This window comes from Rhipicephalus sanguineus, chromosome 10, assembly GCF_013339695.2.
Source record: "Rhipicephalus sanguineus isolate Rsan-2018 chromosome 10, BIME_Rsan_1.4, whole genome shotgun sequence".
In the NCBI taxonomy this organism is placed as follows: Eukaryota; Metazoa; Arthropoda; class Arachnida; order Ixodida; family Ixodidae; genus Rhipicephalus; species Rhipicephalus sanguineus.
Window position 1 is genome coordinate 84,440,583 of NC_051185.1, and position 21,747 is coordinate 84,462,329.

At 45.4% G+C, this 21,747-nt stretch overlaps 2 protein-coding genes and 1 pseudogene across 2 annotated transcripts; 2 read left to right on the forward strand and 1 right to left on the reverse strand.

Annotated features, from left to right (window-relative positions):
- The first annotated feature begins 341 nt into the window (after window positions 1–341).
- LOC125760273 (uncharacterized) lies at window positions 342–2,597 on the forward strand (annotated as a pseudogene).
- Window positions 2,598–9,517: 6,920 nt separating this feature from the next.
- On the reverse strand, window positions 9,518–18,076 carry LOC119372191 (uncharacterized). The gene is made up of 3 exons (XM_037642666.2): window positions 17,783–18,076; window positions 12,283–12,383; window positions 9,518–10,473 (listed from the first exon to the last, which is right to left on the reverse strand). The coding sequence occupies exons 1-3, from the start codon at window positions 18,054–18,056 to the stop codon at window positions 9,658–9,660; spliced, it is 1,191 nt and encodes a 396-aa protein (XP_037498594.1). The 5' UTR covers window positions 18,057–18,076; the 3' UTR covers window positions 9,518–9,657.
- Window positions 18,077–19,248: 1,172 nt separating this feature from the next.
- On the forward strand, window positions 19,249–19,866 carry LOC119406558 (tigger transposable element-derived protein 4-like). The gene has a single exon (XM_037673298.1). The coding sequence runs from the start codon at window positions 19,249–19,251 to the stop codon at window positions 19,864–19,866; it is 618 nt and encodes a 205-aa protein (XP_037529226.1).
- The last annotated feature ends 1,881 nt before the right edge of the window (window positions 19,867–21,747 follow it).

Below are 21,747 nucleotides of genomic sequence, written 5' to 3' on the forward strand. Positions count from 1 at the left end.
GGACAAAGAAAATGGGCCACCACAGAAAAGGAGGAAGCGCTTGGTCGATGATGACCAACAAGAGGGGATTCCAGACATTAACAAAAGACGGTGCTTCTTCAAACCAGGCCCGTAGCCAAGGGAGGGGGCCCAGGAGGGCCTGAGCCCCCCCCCCCCCCGTTTGATGACACATTTTGATGACACATGGTGTTTTATCGAAAATAAATCATGAAAATAGGCGTTTTTCTCAAATAGTCAAGGCTTTCAGCAAGTGCCCCCCCCCGAAAAAAGTTCCTACGGGCCTGCTTCAAACACATCGGGAATCAATCAAGCAGCTGTCGAAAGTTCTATGAGCAGTAGTGATGCACTACGTCTCTCATACAGACGTTGCTGACAAAACAACACAGGTTGAAGTTGGCCTGTCCAACCTGCTTGTGACAGAAAGAGCCAAGTGGAAGCGAAACGATCAAGATTTGAGAAGACAAATTCAAAGACTAAGTCAAACAGCAGATCGTTATAAAGAAGAGCTGAACAAATTGAAGTCTGACTGCCATTGTGGTGACTTGCAGCACATACGGGAATAAGCAAAAGAAAAACACCTTCCAGCTGTTTTCTTGTGGGACCAAATCGTCAACTTCAAGCGAAAGAAGCCAGCATCGTCTGAAGACATAATTCGACGATCCATAATGCTTAGGCACCTTTCTACAAAAGCATATGAGCATGTGTGAAAGGAAATGCTTCTCAAGCTGCCGAGCAGAAGCACAATGTAAAACTACACCGGAAGCAGTTCAGCCGAGACTGGTTTTAATAGCTTAATTCAAGCTCGTTTGAAAGTAGAGCTCGAAAAGCTTTAGGTGACACAGTCTAGGGTTTGCGCCTTGATAGTCGATGAGATGAGGATCAAGCCTAAGTTACTGTACAACAAGCAACGAGATTGTTTTGTTGGTCACGTGGATGTAGGTGTTGCAAATGAAACTGGAAGTGAGCCCATGCTAGCAAATTCATTGCTTTGCTTTATCATAAATGGCCTCTCCCCGGCTTACAGGATCCCAGATGCATACTATTTCACAAAGGGACTCAATGGAAAGCAGCTGTCGACGCTCATTCGCTATGTGATGAAGAAAGTGGAAGAAGCTGGCTTCATAATACTGCGTTTTGTCAGTGATAATCATAAGGTCAACGCGAGTGCCATGACACGCCTATGTGGTGGATTCTCGACTTACCGAATTGAGCACCCTTGTGATCCTGACAGGCTACTTTTCTTAAGTTTTGACTACTGCCACATGCTCAAAAATGTCCGGTCGCAGTTCCTTGCCCGGGAGTTGGGGGAAAACAGTGAAGTGTCTTCCACTTATCTGAAGAAACTTCATGAACTGCAGAAAGGATGGCTTGTCAAGCCAGTGCGCTGCTTGACAAGGAAACATCTGTACCCGAACAATATAGAGAAAATGAACGTGATAAGAGCAGTAGAGGTTTTCTCCCTGGATGTTACATCAGCGTTAGAATTTCTGAAGGAACAAGCAGGACATGGCAGTCACCCCTCCTCTGCATTCGCAGGACCTGCAATCGTGTTTATGAAGAACATCTTTCGCTGGTTCACCCTGCGCGACACCAGCAATAAAGTGCAGCGCATTCACCAACGTTTTCCTGACTCTCTTCATTTTGACACCTTTGACGATGACCGTCTGGAGTTGCTCAATGTGACATTCCCTTTGTATATTGAGGAACTGAAGAAGAACTCGACTTCCCCACGTGGCTTCCTGACCACAGAGACTTATGAAGCTCTTCTCTTGACCACATACTCAACAGCTGCCTGTGTTCGTCACTTGCTTGTGACAGAAAAGTTTTCTTTCGTGCTTACCATGAAATTCAGTAGTGACCCAAACAGAGGCACTTTTTGGCACATTATAAAGGTCACTTGGTTGAATTGGACGTCCACTCTGCCATGTTTGGTTAGAAAAACTACTGAAAACAGGAATTGATGCATCGTCAGAAAGCAGCAATGTGCTGCACAATGAGCGGCCTGAACTCTGCAAGGGGCTCTTACTCGTTTCACCGGGTGCATGCGGAAGCTCAGTTGAGCTGCCACCAGAAGCTGTCCGCGTACTCGAGCGGCTCAAAGTGGCCAGGGTGCCTGCAAGTTTGCCAACATTGCAGCTTTCAACGACGGTGTATGTTGGTGGCTATGTTTACAGTGTCAACAGGGAACATGTGATTTCAACAGCTGCTGTTCTATGACTTCGAAGCCACTATCTAACAAGCCACCGCAGCAGTTGACGCAAAATCAAGACAGCGGTGGGCTACTAGTATACCCTCCTGACCAGCTCGTCTATGTCTTGGACATTTTGCGCCTCTTTGCAGACACTGCTCTTAAAAAGGAGCCAAGGCTGGAGAAGCCACTGAGAACACTTCAAGAAGCGGCTGTATCTGTCATTGTTTACTCTGGCCTTCTTAACTGCCCCCAGAGTGACCGGCTGCACCTCCAGGACCTGGCACGACTTATATGCTTGAAGTTTATCAGGCCACTACTCGTTAACTGTGCATCTGCAGCCGACAAAATTGACATTGACAAGTAATTCTCGCAAAAGCCTCTGAGCAGAAAGTATGTTAAGCTTTAGAAAGAAGCTTCCACATACGTTTTCATCTTTTGTGGCTAAGAATAAAATGCTTGCGTGCCCTTCAGCTGCCACTGAATCAGTTTCCTGGACCTGCATTTTGCCTGCTGCCAACTTGCGCCCAGTTTCCACTTGAAATGTCTCGCTATCCCTTTAATTTGTTTCCTTTAATATGCCGCACTCTTGCAAGAAAAACCGTATATACGTCACGATATATATCCTAGGCTTCTGGTGAATATAATAAAAAGACATCTGTGCTGTCTACAACAGCACTTCCATTTGCGTTGACGCATGCCCAGGCCCCCTCCTGCAGTAATCTTTTGTAAGATCATGGTAATCATTAATAAATGTAAACTGAATTCTGCACAGTTCCCACCACAGGGTGTGGATTCGTTTCTCAGCTGCACAAGTCATGTTCGACAAATACCACTCATGCGTCGTGGATCACTGTGAGCCTTTGAAGACTGGCTGTTCCTATTATTTGAAGGCGCAAAACCAACGAGTGCGGCGTAGCGGTGTGATAACGGCCGCGACAGCCGCTTTTTCGGATCGTGCACTTTTCGGCACTCAAATGACCTCGCTGACCTCGCCACCAAACGTGAGTGGCACCACCACGAAGGCAAGTGACCCCTCTCCGCAACTCCGGCGACGGTGCGCTTCTATTGCTCTCCCGACGACGTAGCAGGCACAGAAAGTATAGAGGAAGCTATGCCAGTTGGCGCGCGTGACAGTGCAAGATGTAGCGAGCGCGGGCCAAGAAACCACCGCCAACTTCTCGGCCTACCGCTGCAACGAAGCCGGCGTGTTGCGGCCGCAGCTGATTTCATTTGCTCAAACTATGGCTGAGAGCAGCACGATCGCGGCGCGCGAATGCGCTAGTCACGTGGTTCTATTTGTACTTCACGGGCTTTCTTTGCAGCTTAGAAAATATGGTACACAAGAGACTTTCTTTTTCGCAAATAATGGAATGGGGGTTTGTGAAGGTGCTCTTGAACTTTAGACATTCTCGAACTTTGCAAATCACATTTCCTGCCTAAAGTCAATATTTGGCAATTCAGTTATATAATCCTAATTAACAATTAACAACAATACAAGAAAATGTCAGTAGTGCGCAAGGGGGCTGTCAGCAATATGCAACTGATTTCGCTTGCCTGCCTCTAATATTCCATTTTTTAACCCTTGGCACAAATTAGCTGGGACACCCTGTATATAGAACTTTTTCGTGATCCCCTTCAGATTCGATTCATCTGGGTTGGACTGTAGTAGCTATACTTAGCAGAATATGTATTGCTTCCTTTTACCCGCACAGATGTGCTTAGAGCTGTCGTTTGCATTTCAATGGAGGCGAAATGCTAGAGGCCCATGTACTGTGCGATGTCAGTGCACTTTAAAGAACATCAGGTGGTCAAAATTTCCAGAGCCCTCCACTACGGCATGCCTCAGAATCATATCCTAGTTTATGTAAGTAAAACCCCAGGTATCAGAGCTGTCATTTGAATCACTTATTCACTCTCAAAGATCGTTTGGCTGGAGGTATCATTCATCACAAAGGTAACAAATGTTGCCTCCATACATTGGGCACACGATGACTGGTGAAACAGTGGACGACTCATTGAGTTGAAGTCAGTGCTCAAATGTTGTGATTTAATCCTCCCATGTGACCACCTTCTATACTGTGATGTCGTAACATTAGGCCCGTATCCTGGGAAGTGAAACTGAAACTGGTTTGTAAAATTGTAAATCATAATTGGGGTCACCTCGTGCGGCGCAGGAGATGACCCCACAGATTTGGCTCCTGCACCGCACAGAAGTGACATCACTCGAATAACGTTAACTTAAAACAATTCAAATGTATGAAATATTCCTTCTGATGTGCTAGTCCTACAAAAATATCAAACAAAAGGCATATTATCAGTCTTCAAAGGAAGAAAGCCAGTTTCTTGCTCTGTGCCCGACGATACAATAGGTGTTGCATGAGTGCTGCCTGTGAGTCTGGTTCACTATGATTTGGTGCAGCATGGTGGCCATGGATGGAGCACTATTAGTGCGCTGTGTCGCCTGTCTCCTCCCTGACTGCCACTTTGGGAGCGCATTTTCACCATACGACAGTGCACATGTTTACGTTCAGCATTGCTACGCACCGTAATAACAGCATTCACAGAACACCGTGTGATGAATCCGTGAAAGTAAGGCCATTGCAATGTCACCCAAATGTTTCTTCAGTAGACCGGGACAAAATAAGTGGTTCAGTGTCAAATTAAAGTACATCACGGCGAGCCGTTTGCAAAATCTAGACGCCTGGTGACTCTGTTCTGAGACTATGTCTGCTGCAGTGCACCTTGCTGTCATCAGAGACTTGATATAGAGCGCAAATCAACACTCCTAACAAGGATGCCAGAGAAACCGATGCAGCCAGCTGCATCTATTTTGCTTACTGCCCAGATATTTTGCGTGTCCTCGTGCATCTCGCCAAAAAAGTGTGTTGATTCTTGAAACAGTGTGTAACAGTAAACGGAACAAATTCTGCGAGAATCATCAAACACTCTAAATCAAAGGAGGTGGCCATTCAGGAAGATCAGGCCAATATGTGCCTATGAAAAACTAGTCCAACTTGTGTCGCAGACAGCACATTATTGGATCGCATTAAATTTCTGTGCTAGCACTTCCCTTGCACCTGATATTCGAGGCTTGCGATTATGGAGCAGAACAAGGCTTGTAGACCAGAGCAGCAGCAGCAAGTGCGACTGAAAGTGCCGTGCCGATTTGCCGAATTCAAACTGAGCGCCAAACTGGTAACTTGCGCATGATGCAATTCGTGACGTCACTTTCATCTGGTGTGGTGAGATCCCACACTTTCTGTGTGGGATCTGCTCATGCACCGCGCGGGGCAGCAGTCCCTGCCAAAATTATTTAGGGGCACTTCGGCATGTCAGTTTTTCTTTGGTGTGTTGAGATTGAAGATTGCTATTAAAAGCTAGCTAAACAAAAGCAAAAGTTGACAGTGCCTTGTCGTTGTCGGCACTCCTCAACACTTGAAATGCACAGTTTTGCTCTGAAATGTGGCACTGTTGCCGGAGGTTGTCATTATGTTGATGCACGCAGTTGGGGAAGAGCTCACAAACTTTTGTGCTTACACAGAAGTGAGAAGGTGTTCAGTATGCAACTGCTGTTGCACAAGTGAGCTCACAGCTGAAGGAATTGTCAAAGTTTGCGGAGTTCTACTTCACCCTTTAGTTGACGCTCCCATTTTAATATAAAAATTAGGAGCCCTTTCCGTATCGGGAAAATGCAGGCAAGTGAAGCTTGGCATGTACAGAGTCGTCCACATTTAAGCTGAACCCCTCATTAGTATTCAAGACCTCATTGAAGCTGTTGTTTAATACATAATTCGGAAAATCATTACTGTGTTTGTCGACACCATGATTAGACGTTCTATAACGGGCATTGCACTCGTGAAGTATAAGAAACATTCTAGTTTTACCGGTTTGAATACTAATGAGGTGTTCAGCTTAGATGTGGTCGACCCTGTACGTGCCTAACATAAGATTCTTTCTTTCTATTGCATTGTGCAATACTCCTACCCAACCTTTTCCTGCCTCGATGCCAGGAATCGGACCTTCACCCACGTGCTTAGCAGCTCAACACCTCTGTTGCTACAGGCAACAACGATGGTCATGAACGAAACAATGAAATGCAACAGTGAAAGGCAATAAGAAATGACAAGTGACCTTGATAAAAGATCAGATTTCCAAATCGGAAACAGCTGATAACTGACAAGGCCATGATCAAGAGAGCATTAGTTATTGGAAAACTGCGCATATAAATATGCTTGTGACGGGAGCACCCTTGAAGGCCTATACATGTATACCCATATTTCTGTGCACTCGCTGGCGCTGGGTTTTCCGCAAATTATGCCGCCCCCATTGAAATCTGTAACTCATAGGAGATTCACTTACATTATTGAGGGTTTTACGTGCCAAAACCACGATGATTACGAGGCACCTTGTAGGGGGGGGGGCACTGGAAATTTTGACCATTTGCCGTTCTTTAATGTGCACCGACATTGCACTGTACACAGGCTTCAAGCACTTCACCTCCATTTAAACGTGACTGCCGTGGCTGGTATCGAACCTACGACTTGCCATTTTCGGCACCATAAACATAAATGAGAAGCTGCAATTGGCAATATCATTTTTCCAGCTAGGGAAGACATGAGAATTTTCAAAGACGTTGGAAATGACTTAAAAGTCATTCAGGCAATGAGTTTTGATCATGGTGCTTTCTATACAATCTAGAGTTTGACTTCATCAGTTCAGGGATGATCATGGTGTGGTTTTATGAAAGCGCACCATGACCATATAAAACACCAGAGTCCTGATGTTTAAAGGGACCGACAACCAACTTTTGTGGTACCCGTTTCCTTGAGTGCAATGGGAAGCTTACCGGTCAGAGCTTCTAATCACGGAGTGGTAACGCGGAGAACGCCGTAAAACATTTGTAATCAGAGTTTTTCGATCTGCAGCGATTATGCAGTCTTAATATCACATGCTGCAAACAGTGAGAGGTGAGCGCGATAGCGATTATACGCCAGCAGTGGTGACAAGTTATGCCCTAAGTATGAAAAGGCAATGTTACGTTTGCAAAGCCTGCGGTGCCGCGACTACTGCTTTCTAGCCTATTAAATTATTTTACAATAGTTATAGCGTTTTTCTGGGAATTCTTATAGAAGTACTTTGGCCGTACACAGGTCGCTTTATCACATTTTAGTCAAGCCAAGCTAAGCCTTCGAAAACGAAACAAGTGGTAGTATCTGTTCATGATGTGGTAGCAATCCTCCACAGAACAGTAAGTCGATGGCATTTTGCAAGCAGCAGCGCAAACTCGCGTGCTACTCTTCAAAAGTCCGATACGACGAGAGCAGACGAGAGTCGAGCTACGCGGGAAACGCCGCCGGACGCCGCGCGCATGCGCCGCAGCCTCCGTTTCACTGGAAGCCACGAAAGCAGCGCCGCATCTCATGCTTTACTTCTTTTACCTTAGAAACAAACGGGAATTGAGAATAACATACATATTCAAATTTTCAGCCTTCGTTGTGGTGCGTGTAACAGCATTAGACTACGTACAACAAAGTGCTTAAGACTGCATACGTCTGGTTCATGGCGCTCGCGCTAGGCTGCGCGACATACCGGTTTTTGTTACTTTTAAACGCGATTTAAAAATATAAATCGTACTCAGATCGCGAAAAGTATTCTGGAATCTGTCACTATAATTCACGGCCTTTTCATTTCCACCAGGATCTAATCACCCGTTCTGGCCAGTTGTCGGTCCCTTTAAAAGAATAAAAGATTGTTTAGTTTCCACGTGAGAGCCATATCTTTTCATGAACAGCCTTTGTTTTTTTTAAAGCCCTTATATTTTGTAGTTAGTGTTCGTGTTTTAAGAAATCATGCGATGGGTTCGCTTACAGATTCAGTGTGGTAGCCTTACGTTTTAAAATACAGCTTGGAAAGGAAAAAAAGATAAGGTTGTACTAAATGAACAGAACAGGTTTGTGCTGTAGCTGCTAGCAAGCATTTAGAAGAGCAAGTGATTAGTTTTCGTTTAGCATATGCACAGTGGATGAAATATGGATCTTATGATAAGCCAACATGTCAAATGGTGTGCAGATTGCATACAACATTGCTTAGTAATCAGGTTGGCAACACCAGGAATGGTTCAGCTTGACGAAGTGTTTTCACAAGCCTCGGTTAACATTTGTTTGGCACTATGAGGTAACTCTTTCATCAAGTAAGTGAAGAGCAAAGTTTATCTTAAAAACTCTGTGCCTGAACCATGACGCTGATATGCTGTTATGACACTGGATTTCAATTTATCTTGAAATGCCGTAGTTATCCTTTGGAACAAGTTCTCAAAGTTAAAATTTTCAATGGTTTTGCTCGTTCTGAATGTGTTTTTAATAATTTTAATCTGTTAACCGCAAGTAGAAATCTCGCATTATTATGGAGAGCTAAAAACTGGAAACCCACATTTCATTTCTATGTCATCTTGCTTGATACTTATTAAGGCTTTGCTCACATTAAGAGAGACAGTAAATTACTTTAGCAATCCATCTTAAATTGTATTTCTTTTTAATTTGGAGTCCCCTTAATGAATGTTAAGGAACACCATCACAAAGTTCATAGCACATTTATGAAAGCTATAACTAAATGCTGCATAAAATATGCCTACAAATGCTAGCACCTTAAATGCTCTAGAAATCACTATTACTACACTCTAACCACTGTTCTGACAGTCACTGCCTTATGACAATAATCCACCAACAGTTTTACGTTGTCACAGGAGCTCATTTGATATAAAGCGAGTATTTTGATGACTCTTCATTCATTTTAATGAACGAAATGGAAATCCTGCATGAATATGTTCCTATCTTGTATTTTTGTTGTTCCTTGTTATCAGCTCAAATGTCAATGCACCACCATTTCACTGCTACTGCACATAGTAGATTTATGATTAAAGCTATTGAAAAAGAAGTAACCTACAAAATATGAATATGGTGACATGGCGCCTTTCTGTATGAACTTGGCACCCCTTTATGCTGTTGCTTGCATGCCTTGTACCTATGGACTAAACCGAACATTTTGATAGTCATAGCTGCACTTACAAAAAAGTTACGTAGTATCGATAAAAGCATGTTGCAAGAAGTCATGTTTGAAACCCATTGCTCTTATTTTGGGCTGACACACTTTACATACGTCTACATGCACTTGATCGCTAAGCAAGCGAATGACGGAGCAAATGCAATCTCCATTTGGCTGCAAGAAATACTTGCACAATGTGTTGACGTCTCGAACTTGTGGTCCCACCTTGCACAGGAGAGTTTCCGGCATTTGATCGTTGGTTATTCGTTGGTCACTCGCCGGTCACTTGGCTGTGTGCGAGAAGTGCGCGAACGTAGCTGGATGTTTCACGTGGATGAATGTTGGTGCCATGCAGTGACCATATAGGTCGTCACCGCAGCTTTGCGCAATACAGCTATCAGAGCTTTTGGTGTAAAGTGACCAGTTCAGACGAGAAGCGTTGTTGACCCACTGGCAAGATCACTGGCTACGCTCTCTGACAAGTCCTCGGTGCACCGATCCGCAGCTAGGAAGTTGTGCATCGACCACGACGCCGCCGAATCGCTACCGCTCTCGTCGTTGAAACGCTGCAGTCTCACATTTGGCGTTGACATCACGTTTAGCAGCGCTTTCTTCTCTGACCCTTTGCTGTCCGTCGACAAAAGGAGCGACTCGAAGCCGAGGTCCGGCGGGCATTCAAACAGCACTAGACAGGAGCAGTGTCTTTTGAACGGATGCGCGCGAGCGCCTTCGCCGACAAACGGGCGGAAGTTGTAGTTGACGACGTGGTGGTGGCTGGCAAGGCGATCCTTCGTGATGCTGAGGGCCGTGACATCGTCCGAGTCGGATTTGACGTCGGCGAAGCTGCAGTCCTCCGAATGCCACCGGTGGCTCTCGTCAAGTGAGCAGTCCTTCAAGTCGAAACGCACTCGACGAGATTGTAGCTGGCTTGCCGCGTCCCCAGAGAGATTGACGTTGATGCGGTACATGTTGCTGTCCTCCATTTCGCCCGTTTCCATCTCTTCGGCTGTTGCTTTGTCGAAGATCCTCGCGCTATTCGGCGTGTCCTCACTGCACGGAGAAATCGTGCTGTCGCCACTCAAAGACGATGCCCTTTCCGGATCCATCTGGCGGGGTGTAGATGCCATATGGTGCGCACAGTTTGCATATTTGAGGGTACGAAACGAGTGCGATGCACTGACAGCGGCTGAGAATGGCTTGATCGGTGGTGTAGACACATCACCGGAGACGTTGCCCTGTTCCTAAAAGGAAAGTGTAAGAGGGTTGCAGCTTAGAATCGCTGTACGAGCTGTGATACGTGCAGCAGCGCAGTGCAATCTTTCTAAAGAAATGCCTTTAATGCCTCTGTGCTCTTAACATTGATATAAATTTTGCTAACAACAGTGCTGGAAGAGACATTGCTTCCATAATGAATAAACTGTGCATGTTAAATCGTGCATCACATTAAAAAAACAACCTTATGTTTGGTTGTTCACAGTTTGCTATGTCATTCCTAGTTTTTTCTGCGTTTCAACGTTGCAGCACAAAACGCAGAACTGATCACACACCTGTGCCTCTCACGTGTGCGACAGTAGCACTCTGAAAAGGGGTTTCAAAGTATTTCTTGTCATCGCTCTAAGTCGGGATGAACGATGTAATGTAAAGCATCAAGCACCTGCTTGCTCACAGCAGCAGCCAACAGCTGAACTGCCACACTGACACTTTTTCATGGTCATCAAGCAGGCCACAGAATAGATTTAATTTACTTAGGACGCCTTTCGTGAGCACTGCCATTGCATAGGCAAGGAAAGCGGGCACAACTCTGTAATGGTGAAACTTTGAAGCTAGAAAAGATGCAGCAAGCATTCAACAATTAGCCATATTTTCAACTGTGATGCAGCTATTTGGCTATTATGCAAGCAATTAGGATAAGTCACTTTCGCTAATAGAGTAATCAATGCTAACTGAAAACATCACCAGTTCTCGCAGGGCAGTGTTTAACAAAACAATGTAAGTCTCGTCATCTGATCTCCTTGCCCCGTTCTTTAAATTAGCTTTGTCTGAGTTATCTGGGTCACACTGCATAATAACAAGAACATTATAAGAACAGCTTATTCAAGCGGTTCGGTTCGACACTCTTGCGACATTATGAAAGTAATAACAAACAACTTTGTATTAGTTGAGTAAGCATGTTTACTAAATGATGATGTGGCATTAGTTTGGGTACTAGAGCCCTCTCACGTACACAGTAAAGTTTTGTTCTTAAGTTTGCAAACTGTTGAAGCACTGCAGGGGTGCTACAAAATGGCCATTCAGTGATGCTACAAATAAGAGTGTGTGTATTTGACCATCACAACATCTTGAATGGACTTGTGGCAGTTGCCTGACTTCTCCTTGGTGTAGGCACAGTCTGTTTTGACTCTGGACCAATACCAATCTTCTACACTTGGCACATAATGCCTCGTACCACGGTACACTGTGTTATGGCTGTTTATGGCTTGCCACTGCAGCGGCCACTAGAAGAGGAAACACATCACATCAAAATTTTCCTGTGTGAGGTGTGTGCTGCACCACGACGTGTACTACTATACTGATGAGTAGCTGATGCGTGTTATCAAGTGTTAAATTTTATAACAAGGTTCGAATGCACAAATTGATAATCTTCACACAGGAAAGCGAAATAGCTTGCACAGTTGTATCAAGTTCTGCCAAGAAATAATCTTAGTCTTAAACCTGTCTGTCCCATTACATTTGATGCGGAGATCTTGTTCCACGTCTCTTGTTCCATATTGCCACCTGTAGTAGTGGGTGATATGCATAGGCAGAGGCACAGGCCACGAAAGAAAGAAGTACGCACATTATCCTGGTAGGCTACAAGCAAACAAAATCACTGCCCAACCGACGCGTTTGGCAAAGGCCCTGCTGCTCTATGTTGAATAAACCCTGCCTGGACCCCAGAAGCGACATGACAATATTTACAGACATTGTGGTGAAAACGAGAGCCTAACTGAAAGAAAGTGTGTTTGTCAGACATGCAACAACATTGTTTATGTGCAGTCACTAGGCCTCACCTGCATTTGCACACTCTCTTCATGTGCAGTTTTGTCACTGCAAAGGTAGATGGGCCCACTGGGGTGAAAGAACCGGTAGTACAGTGCCATGCAGTACATGCCTGTCGACAGGTGGAAATAAGAAAAGCATGATTACGAGCCCAGACATATTTTTCAAATGAGAAATGTATGATGGAGACACATGTGGGCCAAGTCAAATAAAAAACTAATGGCCAATGCTTATTTCTCTAGGCGCTTTAGAAGGATCATTTGATAGCTGAGTTGGTAATGCATCCTTGTGTAAGCTGCACAAAAACACGAACACAGCACTGCGTTCGTATTTTTATTGCGATAACAATTATATGGACACTCTTGGGAAGTTTTTGCCGTCGCTGTCATGTCCCGTATATGCATATGTATACATAAAAACCACAAATAAAAATAATTTAGAAGAAAAATTTTACGAAGCGCGCGACCGGGGATTCGAACCTGTGACCCCTCGCTCCACAGCATGCTGCGCTAGACAATTCTGCCACGCGCCATACATGCTCCAGAACACTAACAGTGAGCTCTTTACATGCACCATTTACCGCTGGTGGTATGCAGAGCTCGGAGGGCTTCAGTGTGTTCACTTTCACCCGCGAGATGGCGCGAAGGGTGCACTTTAAAGGTTGTCGCCCCGCTAGTAGCTGCATTGTGTAGGCTGCTCTTGTGATCGGAGGAGCAGCAGCGTTTGAGGGTTGGATCAAGCACACAGGATGCCACAAGTGACGAAATTAAAATTATGCGAGACGCGGGCCATGCTGCGCCGTCCCCTGCACTGTGTTTGCGTTGTCTTGCTGGCGACCCACGCTAGTTTCCAACTTTTGGGTCTTGGAACAATGCGAGCACAAGAGCCCAAGAGTGGCTTGGGTTTTGCGCATTCGCCCTGGTGGCTCGCAAATTTATATGGTCTTCTAGGTCCTTGGGTCCCCAATTCTAAATCTCTCTGGTGTTTTGCTGGAGTTGGGATGTACTCCTCTGACTTGTACTTTGACATACAGGGCATGGTTACCCGTGCTCGCGCACTTATCTCTTGAGCGAGGAGGTTTTAACGTCTTGTGCTTTCACCGCAAAGTTTGCGCTGAAGCTATCGACCACATGAAGGCCTCTTCGCTCGCTGCAGCGGCCGTGTTTGCAAAAGGAGTGAGCTGCTAGCTAGAAGAGCCAAAGTCGGGGCTAGTTGAAGTAACAACTGTGACGGTTGTTAGTTTGTGCTCGTCCTGTGTATGCCTGTGGGTTCTTTTCATGCGTCCTGTTTTGTGTTTGAGCAGCGCAGTTGTTAGTTCACGCTAGCCCTGTGTGTGTTTTTTTTTGTGCGTTCTTTGTGCTTGAGCAGCGCGCAACAAGTTTTGAGCTGCTTGCCGTTCTTCGTGTGACATTTTAATTTGTTGCTATTGCACTCATTGCTTCGCCCTTGCGGCGAAACTTTTTTTCTTTAATCTTAGCCATTCTTGTGCAGGCCACGTCAAACTAAATGCTTACAGTGGCACTGACCAAATTTTGCCATTGGAAGTTCTCATCATCAACGATCGACCTACCAAATCATGTCTAGAAAGGTACATTAACCGCTTAAGTGCTTTATTTTTTTGAAAATTTCCCAACCAAAATTGCCTATTTTTTTTATTGCTGATTTCGAATCTCATTGTACAAAAAAGAAGCTAGTCGATGTTGAAAAAATATTTGTACCACATACTTACTCAAATCAACACAATAAAGTTTATTTCCAGAGGACAATACATAGGAAACCAGCTGCCTGCTGCTAATAAAAATAACCTTATAAAGAACAGTTGCAGACGCCACATCTTTCTTTACTTGTGTAGGCTAAGTACCCTTCGGCTATTTCACACGGGAAGCTTCGGGACTGAGTGGAAAATTTCAAAACACGGAATTATGCAAAGTGGCTTGTTGCAGCTCCTGCACCAAAAGCGAGGATCCACTGGCAAAGACTCACGATGTTCGCTTCCAAGCTGTCTTCCATCTTCATCGGAGGAGCTGCTCAATTCACCGCCATCGCTGTCTTCACTTCCGGACACAAGATAAACATCTGTATCCGAATAGTCATCACTCGAAGAAGATGACGAAAATGAAAACCTTCTTTTTCGTATTGACGAGCCAGCTATGCATAGGTCGCCGCCACCGCAAGCCATCTTTTCATACTAAAACCGCGCTCTTTCCGCAGGAGAAAAATAAATTGTCAAGTAAATGCTGCCATCTGGTGAATTACACGCAATCTAAGCTGTAGACAAGCGCTTCTCATCCTGAATGCTAGAGGGGAGTACCTATTCCGCTAGGACGAGCTCTGCTCGTCCAAAGCAATTAGGGGACAGTCTGGGCAGGACGAGCTCTGCTCGTCCAAAGCAGTTAAGGGGTTAAAGAGAAAAACTATTTTTCGAATATTCGTAAATTACAATTTCGCAATACCGAAAATGCTACTCTTGCCGCGAGAAGACACTTCGTACACGAGAAAACGCGTGAAAAGGAAAGGCAGGTGGCAGCGAAGTTCCCACACCAAACGCCACGAAGTCATAGATTTTGATGGCATCTACAAAGGCCTACGTAGCTTCTAATCGGTAAAAATGAAGTAGATTGACCTCTGAGGGGGTCATAGACTAAACGTACCAAGTTTCAGGAAATTTTGTTGAGCCAATGTCGCCAAAATTTGAAAAATATCTTTGAAATCCGTGACGTCACACACAAAGATTTCGTCGCAAAACTTAAAGGGATACTGAACAAAATATTTGTCGCCAAAGTAAAAGATTGGGTGCTGAAATCGACGGACACTACCTTCATTTCAGGCAGGAACTGCAGGAAAATAATTAATTTAATGCGTTTTTCACAAAGTACCGCGCCGTGAACTGGAGGAGGTGACGTTACACACACCGAAAACGGGCATGTCAACAATGCCAGCTGTCGCCCGCTTCTCTCAACCCGCTCAGCTCCCACTGCGGTTCTCAGAACCACTACGAACAGCACCGGCAGCGAACAATGCTCCCGGCTGGGGTAAAGTATTGGCACTTTTGTGGATGGCAAGAGTCGGATGAAAGGAAAGGGGGGAGAAAGGGAAGAGGAGGACAGGAACACAAGCGCCCTGCATGCGCCTCGGTGAATGTGACGTCACAGCTCGCGCTCGCGTGCAGCCGCCGTGCCCTGACAATCCACTAAAAATTAGGGGTGTGCGAATATTCGAAATTTCGAATATTTTTCGAATAGTGTTCGCTATTCGATTCGATTCGCACTGGAATTTTACTAATCGAACTATTCGAACTTCCCAAAAACACAGTCAACGTCCGATTGAAAGTGACCCCTTCAGATTTTCAATATGCTTCACCTCATCACACCCCCGTACTGCGGCAAAGCTGCCTTTCACGCTCAGTTACGGTCGAACTTTGCCAAGAGAGAACGTCCGAATGAAAGTGGTCCCTAGATTTTCAATATGCTTCACCTCATCACACCCCCTTATTGCGGCAAAGCTGCCTTTCAAGCTCAGTTACGGTCGAACTTTGCCAAGACACAGTCAACGTCCGAATGAAAGTGGTCCCTAGATTTTCAATATGCTTCACCTCATCACACCCCCGTATTGCGGCAAAGCTCCCTTTCAAGCTCAGTTACGGTCGATTTTTGCCAAGACACAGTCAACGTCCGAATGAAAGTGGTCCCTAGATTTTTAATATGCTTCACCTCATCACACCCTCGTATTGCTGGAAAGCTGCCTTTCGAGCTCCGTTACGGTCGAACTTTGCCAAGACACAGTCAACGTTCGATTGGAAATGGTCCCTAGATTTTCAATATGCTTCACCTCATCACACCCCCGATATTGCGGCAAAGCTGCCTTTCAAGATGTGGCAGAGGTGGGGGCTCAATTAATGCTGTTTCGGACCTGAAAGTTGGGCAGGAAGTCCGAAAAATCGGAATCCGAAGCTTTTTAGCATCCAAAATTTCAGATGTTCTTATATATCGACGTCTACGAGGCAGATTTGGAACTGCGGACTTGAAGGGAGCACACCCTTGTCGGCAACACTTTGGTTGCACCAGATCATGTACATAAATACAATTCGGCCTCTACATTGCCTCATTCTTGATAAGACAACTATGAAACACCACCTCGCCAGTGCTTGGTCAACCTAGCGAAAATAAACACTTTCATGTTGCTATCTCATAAGAAGATGCTTAGGAATCCTCTCCAACTTCTTTTTCCTGCAATTTCGCTTCGAAGTATTCGAAAAATATTCTAGAAATATTCGAGAAATATTCGATTCGATTCGCACTCACACTTCAATATTCGAATTCGCTTCGCACCCAAAATTTCGCTATTCGCACAGCTCTACTAAAAATACAGCCAATTGTTCAAAAACACGCAAGATAACTCTGTTTATTGGAACAGTAGCGTCTTCTGAGTAGAATTTCAATGTTTTTGTCAGTTTTTCCAGTTTTTGTTCAGTATCCCTTCAAAAATGAAACTTTTACCTTGATTTTTTACCCCTATTATTAACATTTGATGATGAAATTAGTGTCATCAGAGTTCTGAGAGTACACTTTATCTATCTAAACCGATTCATTGTTCCATTTTAGTGTCCCTTGAACATAGCGTGGTTATCATATCTTGAACACGGCAGCATGTTGTGAAATACCACCATGCACTGCGCTCCTCTAGTCATTGCATAAATAGTGGCGACGTGACGCAGCTCTTGGATTTCTAAAAGGCTGCAAGGCAACCACTGAATTCGTAAAATACTTATATATAAAAGATCTTGTAATGCCATGTGGCCTGCGCAACACTCCAGCCAAATTTGAGCACATAATTGATAATGTTCTTCGTGGCCTAAAATGGAAGACCTGACTCTGTTATTTGGACGATATCGCTGTTTTTTCATTTACCTTTCCCAACATCTCCAACGATCAGACGAGGTACTTCAATGCCTTTCCAACGCTGGCCTTCAGATAAATACCCCAAAAGTGCACATTGGCCAGCAAAAGTATCAAAGTCCTCGGTCATGTCACATGGTCCAACGACTGCGATTTCGCATTTCAAGCCCTTATAACAATGCCTAACTTCCGATTTTGGTCCTCTTGATCTTGATCACGATCGTTTTCTCAATCCCAGCAGTCTCATGGGACTACTATACAGTAGACTCTCGTTAAATGGATCCTGAAGGGACAAAAAAGATGTTTTATTTACTGAGAGAGGGACAGCGGTGTGGAATTCAAGTACGAAAACAATCATATTAGAAGAAATTGTTCCATTTAAGCAGCAATTCCATTTTAGAGATTTCCATTTACTGAGAGGTTATTGTATTTCCTTATTCTTGTTATTTTCCATGTCTTTCATTGTTAACCACGGGCTCGTCTTAACAGTATCCAAGCCAATGGTAGAGGGCAAAATAAAACTGAATATAAGACAGTTCATTAGAAATTATGGCCTTTGGTGTTTCAATGCCAGCTTGCTAACTGTTCAGTCGTGAGCCTCCAAATACGCACTTACCGATGCCAAAGCTTCCCAGCACCACAGCTGCCGAAGTGATGACATGCAGGTCATCGCCTTCACCCCTCGTGACACAGTAGACGATGAGGAATGCGACATTCTGGAGGCCAATGAGAATGTAGAACACGACGACGCGGCTGCGAGAATGGCCATCGCGCACGTTGAAGAAGCAGAATGTATAGATGGCACCCACGACGGCATTGTACACGAGCTCTTCCCAGCGCGACGGACAAAAGTCTGTTTTCTGCCACACCAGCCAGCCGGTCATGAGCATCCAGTGAGTGCCTGTATCAAAAGAAGGAAGAAAAAAAAAGAACATTACGTCGTGAATTGATTGGTGTCGATTATCACTGTCAATGAAAACAGCATAACGACGACTTAACAACAGTCCAATATAAAAGGCATTCTATTACACTGGAACCTAATTAAAACAAAGTTGCATTTGCCACGATAATAACTTCGCTATATCCAAAAATTCGTTATAAGTGTATATTCAAACCACTGTACCTATTACCAAAGGTATTTTTTTATTTACTTCGTTATTACCGACAATTCGTTATATCCGTGTTGGTTACATCGAGGTTTGAGTTGTGCCAAACGACATTCTAGAAGGTTTTCCAATACACCTTACAAGACATTCTATTGCACCAAAGGACATTCTAGATGTTTTTCCAATACAGTCGACGTCCGATTTCCCGGACGCCCGAAATTCCGGACATGCCCGACTTCCCGGACTCATCTGTGGCACTGTCAAGTTCCCCATAGAGTCAATGTATTAAAAAGTCCGAAATTCCGGACGCTCATAGCCTTCGCCATCCGATTTCCCGGACTTTTTACTGTTAACTGCCGACCCAAAGTCACCACCGACGCCGCCATTTCGGTTGTTTTCATATCCTCGAACCCACCATACTCGCATCGCAGGTGTGGCCAGCAGCAGCGCCGCACCGCGCCGCGGCTGCCGTAACCTCGAAACAGCACGTGTCAATCCGTTGCCAGCCGTAGCTTGGCCAAACCAAACCTCACTGTGTTCGTTCACGTGTTGTTTTGTCAGCGCGGTTGATCGTTTGCTGCTGCGCGCTATCTTCAGTGATCACGTTTCCCGACCTTCAGCATCCACCGAGTTCCTAGCTGTTTTGTGTTGTGCTTTTCGTCGAGCGGATTCGCCGTTTACAGCGATGGCACCGACTGCTCCTTCGTCTTCGTCCGCGCCTTCGAAGCGCACAAAGCCCCCTCGTAGGCTCACGATGGAGAAGAAAGCCGCCATCATTAAACAAGTCCAAAGCGGTCGATCGCAGACAGAGGTGGGGAGGGAGTTCGGAATTTCGAAGCAAACTGTATCGGACTTCATCAAAAACAAGGCAAAGATCTTGGAAGTGGCTGCCAAATCAACCGGGGCTGGAAAGAAGAATGCGAGTCACGGTGTTTACCCGCAGCTCGAGGAAGCGCTCCTCGTGTGACTCAGTGCCATGATCGCTAACAAAATCCTGGTGTCAGGTGACATCCTGAAGCAGAAGGCGGAGGTTTTCGCGCTTCAGATGAACGTGAAGGACTTCAAGTTCAGCGATGGATGGCTTCGCAATTTCAAGAGCCACAATGAGTTGAAGTTCAAGAAGATGTGCGGAGAAAGCGGCGCCGTCGACGATTCCGTCGTCGCCGAATATCGGGATGGAAAGCTGCAGTCCTTGCTTCAGCAGTTTCCACCTAATGATATTTTCCACTGCGTCGAAACTGGACTGTTTTACAAGCTGCTGCCAGAGAAAACGCTTGCATTTGCAGGTGACCCCTGCCACGGCGGCAAGCACAGCAAGGAGCGGCTCACTGTCCTCGTTGGAAGCAACATGTCAGGCAGCGAGAAGCTTCCGTTACTTGTAATAGGCAAGTCGAAGCATCCAAGATGTTTCAAGGGGGCAGTAACTCTGCCTGTTCTCTATGAAGCTAACAAGAAGGCGTGGGTAACGCAGCAGCTATTCGAAGCGTACGTGCGCAAGCTGGACAGAAGGTTCGAGCAGCAAAATCGAAGAGTTCTGCTGTTTGTGGATAACTGCGCATGGCCACATCAAGGACCTAAAGGTTGTACAGATTGAATTTCTGCCGCCGAACACCACAGCAATCCTGCAGCCGATGGACCAAGGCGTGATTCGTAACTTGAAGCATCATTACAAATCACGCGTGCTCAGCCGCATGGTGCTCTGCTCCGACAGCGGGAAAAGCTACGCTGTTGACCTCAGGTCTGCCGTCGGCATGCTAGCGGAATCGTGGAAGGCGGTTACGCAAGAGACTCTGCGGAACTGTTTTCGCCACGCAGGCTTCACACTCGACGCCGAGACGACCGTCTCGCCCCAAGTGGACAGCGTGTGTGACGAACTGCCATCCGCGGACGTTGCCTTCGACGATCTGCGCGCTGCCGGCGTGTCGATTCCAGCCGGGATAACCTTTGAGGGCTTCGCCGACGCTGACAAAGACCTCGAGCTATGTGCGGAGTTGACGGATGATGAAATCATTCGTCAAGTTACGGAGGATTCCGACGACTACGACACCGAGAACGAAGAGCCAGCTCCTACGCAGCCAACGAGCTCGGAGTTGACGCGACCACTGATGACACTGTCATCGGTGTACAGCGGCAACATGACGTTGAATGAAATTGAGGCAGACATGATCGCGGGCAAGCGGAACGTCGTGCAAAAGAAAATAAGCGACTTCTTTGCGCCGAAGTGCTGACCTATGAGGTAGCGCCGGCCACGTCGTATTTTTTTTTTGTTTTTTTTTTTATGAACGGCTCTTTTCAGAGCCACCTAAACGATGCATTGGCTGAATTGCAATGGGAATCTTGTACTCCGGCCGTGACCCTCTCCGTCAGCGAAAAATACCTACCAAAAAGGTGCGTTTTCAGCGTTTTCACGTGCATTCGTTTTTCCGGACTGCCCGATTTTCCGGACGTTTTCGCGGTCCCTTGAGGGTCCGGGAAATCGGACGTCGACTGTACACCTTACAAGACATTCTGTTACACGTTTAGGCACATTCCATTACATCATAAAACATTCTACAAGGCATTCTATTTCACCTTATTAGACATTATATTACACCCCAAGACATTCTATTATACATGATAAGACATGTGTCTGCAGCACAGTCGTCGGTGCATCAGGTTTCCACACTATAAGCCAAAGTTTGAATCCCACCATCAGAACATATTTATGTTAGTTCAGCGTACATACGCACCGTGCTGACGTCAATGACGTGCGGTGTGTGTGTGGTTGACATCACACCAGAAACTGAATTGTCCAGCCATCCGAAATTCATCGTGTTAGCCAAAGAAATAATGCTCGCATTCAAAAGAAAAAGAGTATAGCAATGCAATGACTTTCCTTCCTGCGTTGACACCTTTCTTAAATAACAATTATAGTATGGCACACAGTAGCAAAAGTCACCAGCACTGTAAAAGCTACTAAGAAACGATCACTTTCATAACATCTGCTATGGTGAAATGCAACTGCTCTCTGTCACTTAATGTGTATGTACGCACGCCTCCAGTAGAAAACTTGAATGTGCATCTGGCGGTAAGACAGCAGAATGGTTGAGTTGGTATCAGTTCATGTATATCCGGGGTGGGATATGTTGCCAAATATAATACATATGCTATGATCACTTTTTCGATGGCCAACGCTCTGTTCGCCGCTATCAGTGTATTGCTGTAGTTTGACTTTCAGTTTCCCGGCCACAAGTTCGGCCAAATAAAGAGTTTCATCTTGGACGCGCCGACTGCTGCCTTCGTCGACATCACGACCCCGTGACAATACGAAAAAACACATTGAAATCCGTGACGTCAGCTTTGGAGACTTCGGCGGCACATTTAAAAGTGAAGCTTTTGACATAGATTTCCTCATCTATTAATAAACCTATCGTGGTGGCATTAACGGCACTAGAGTTTTCAGAGTATAATTTACCAGTCTAAACTAACTTATTAT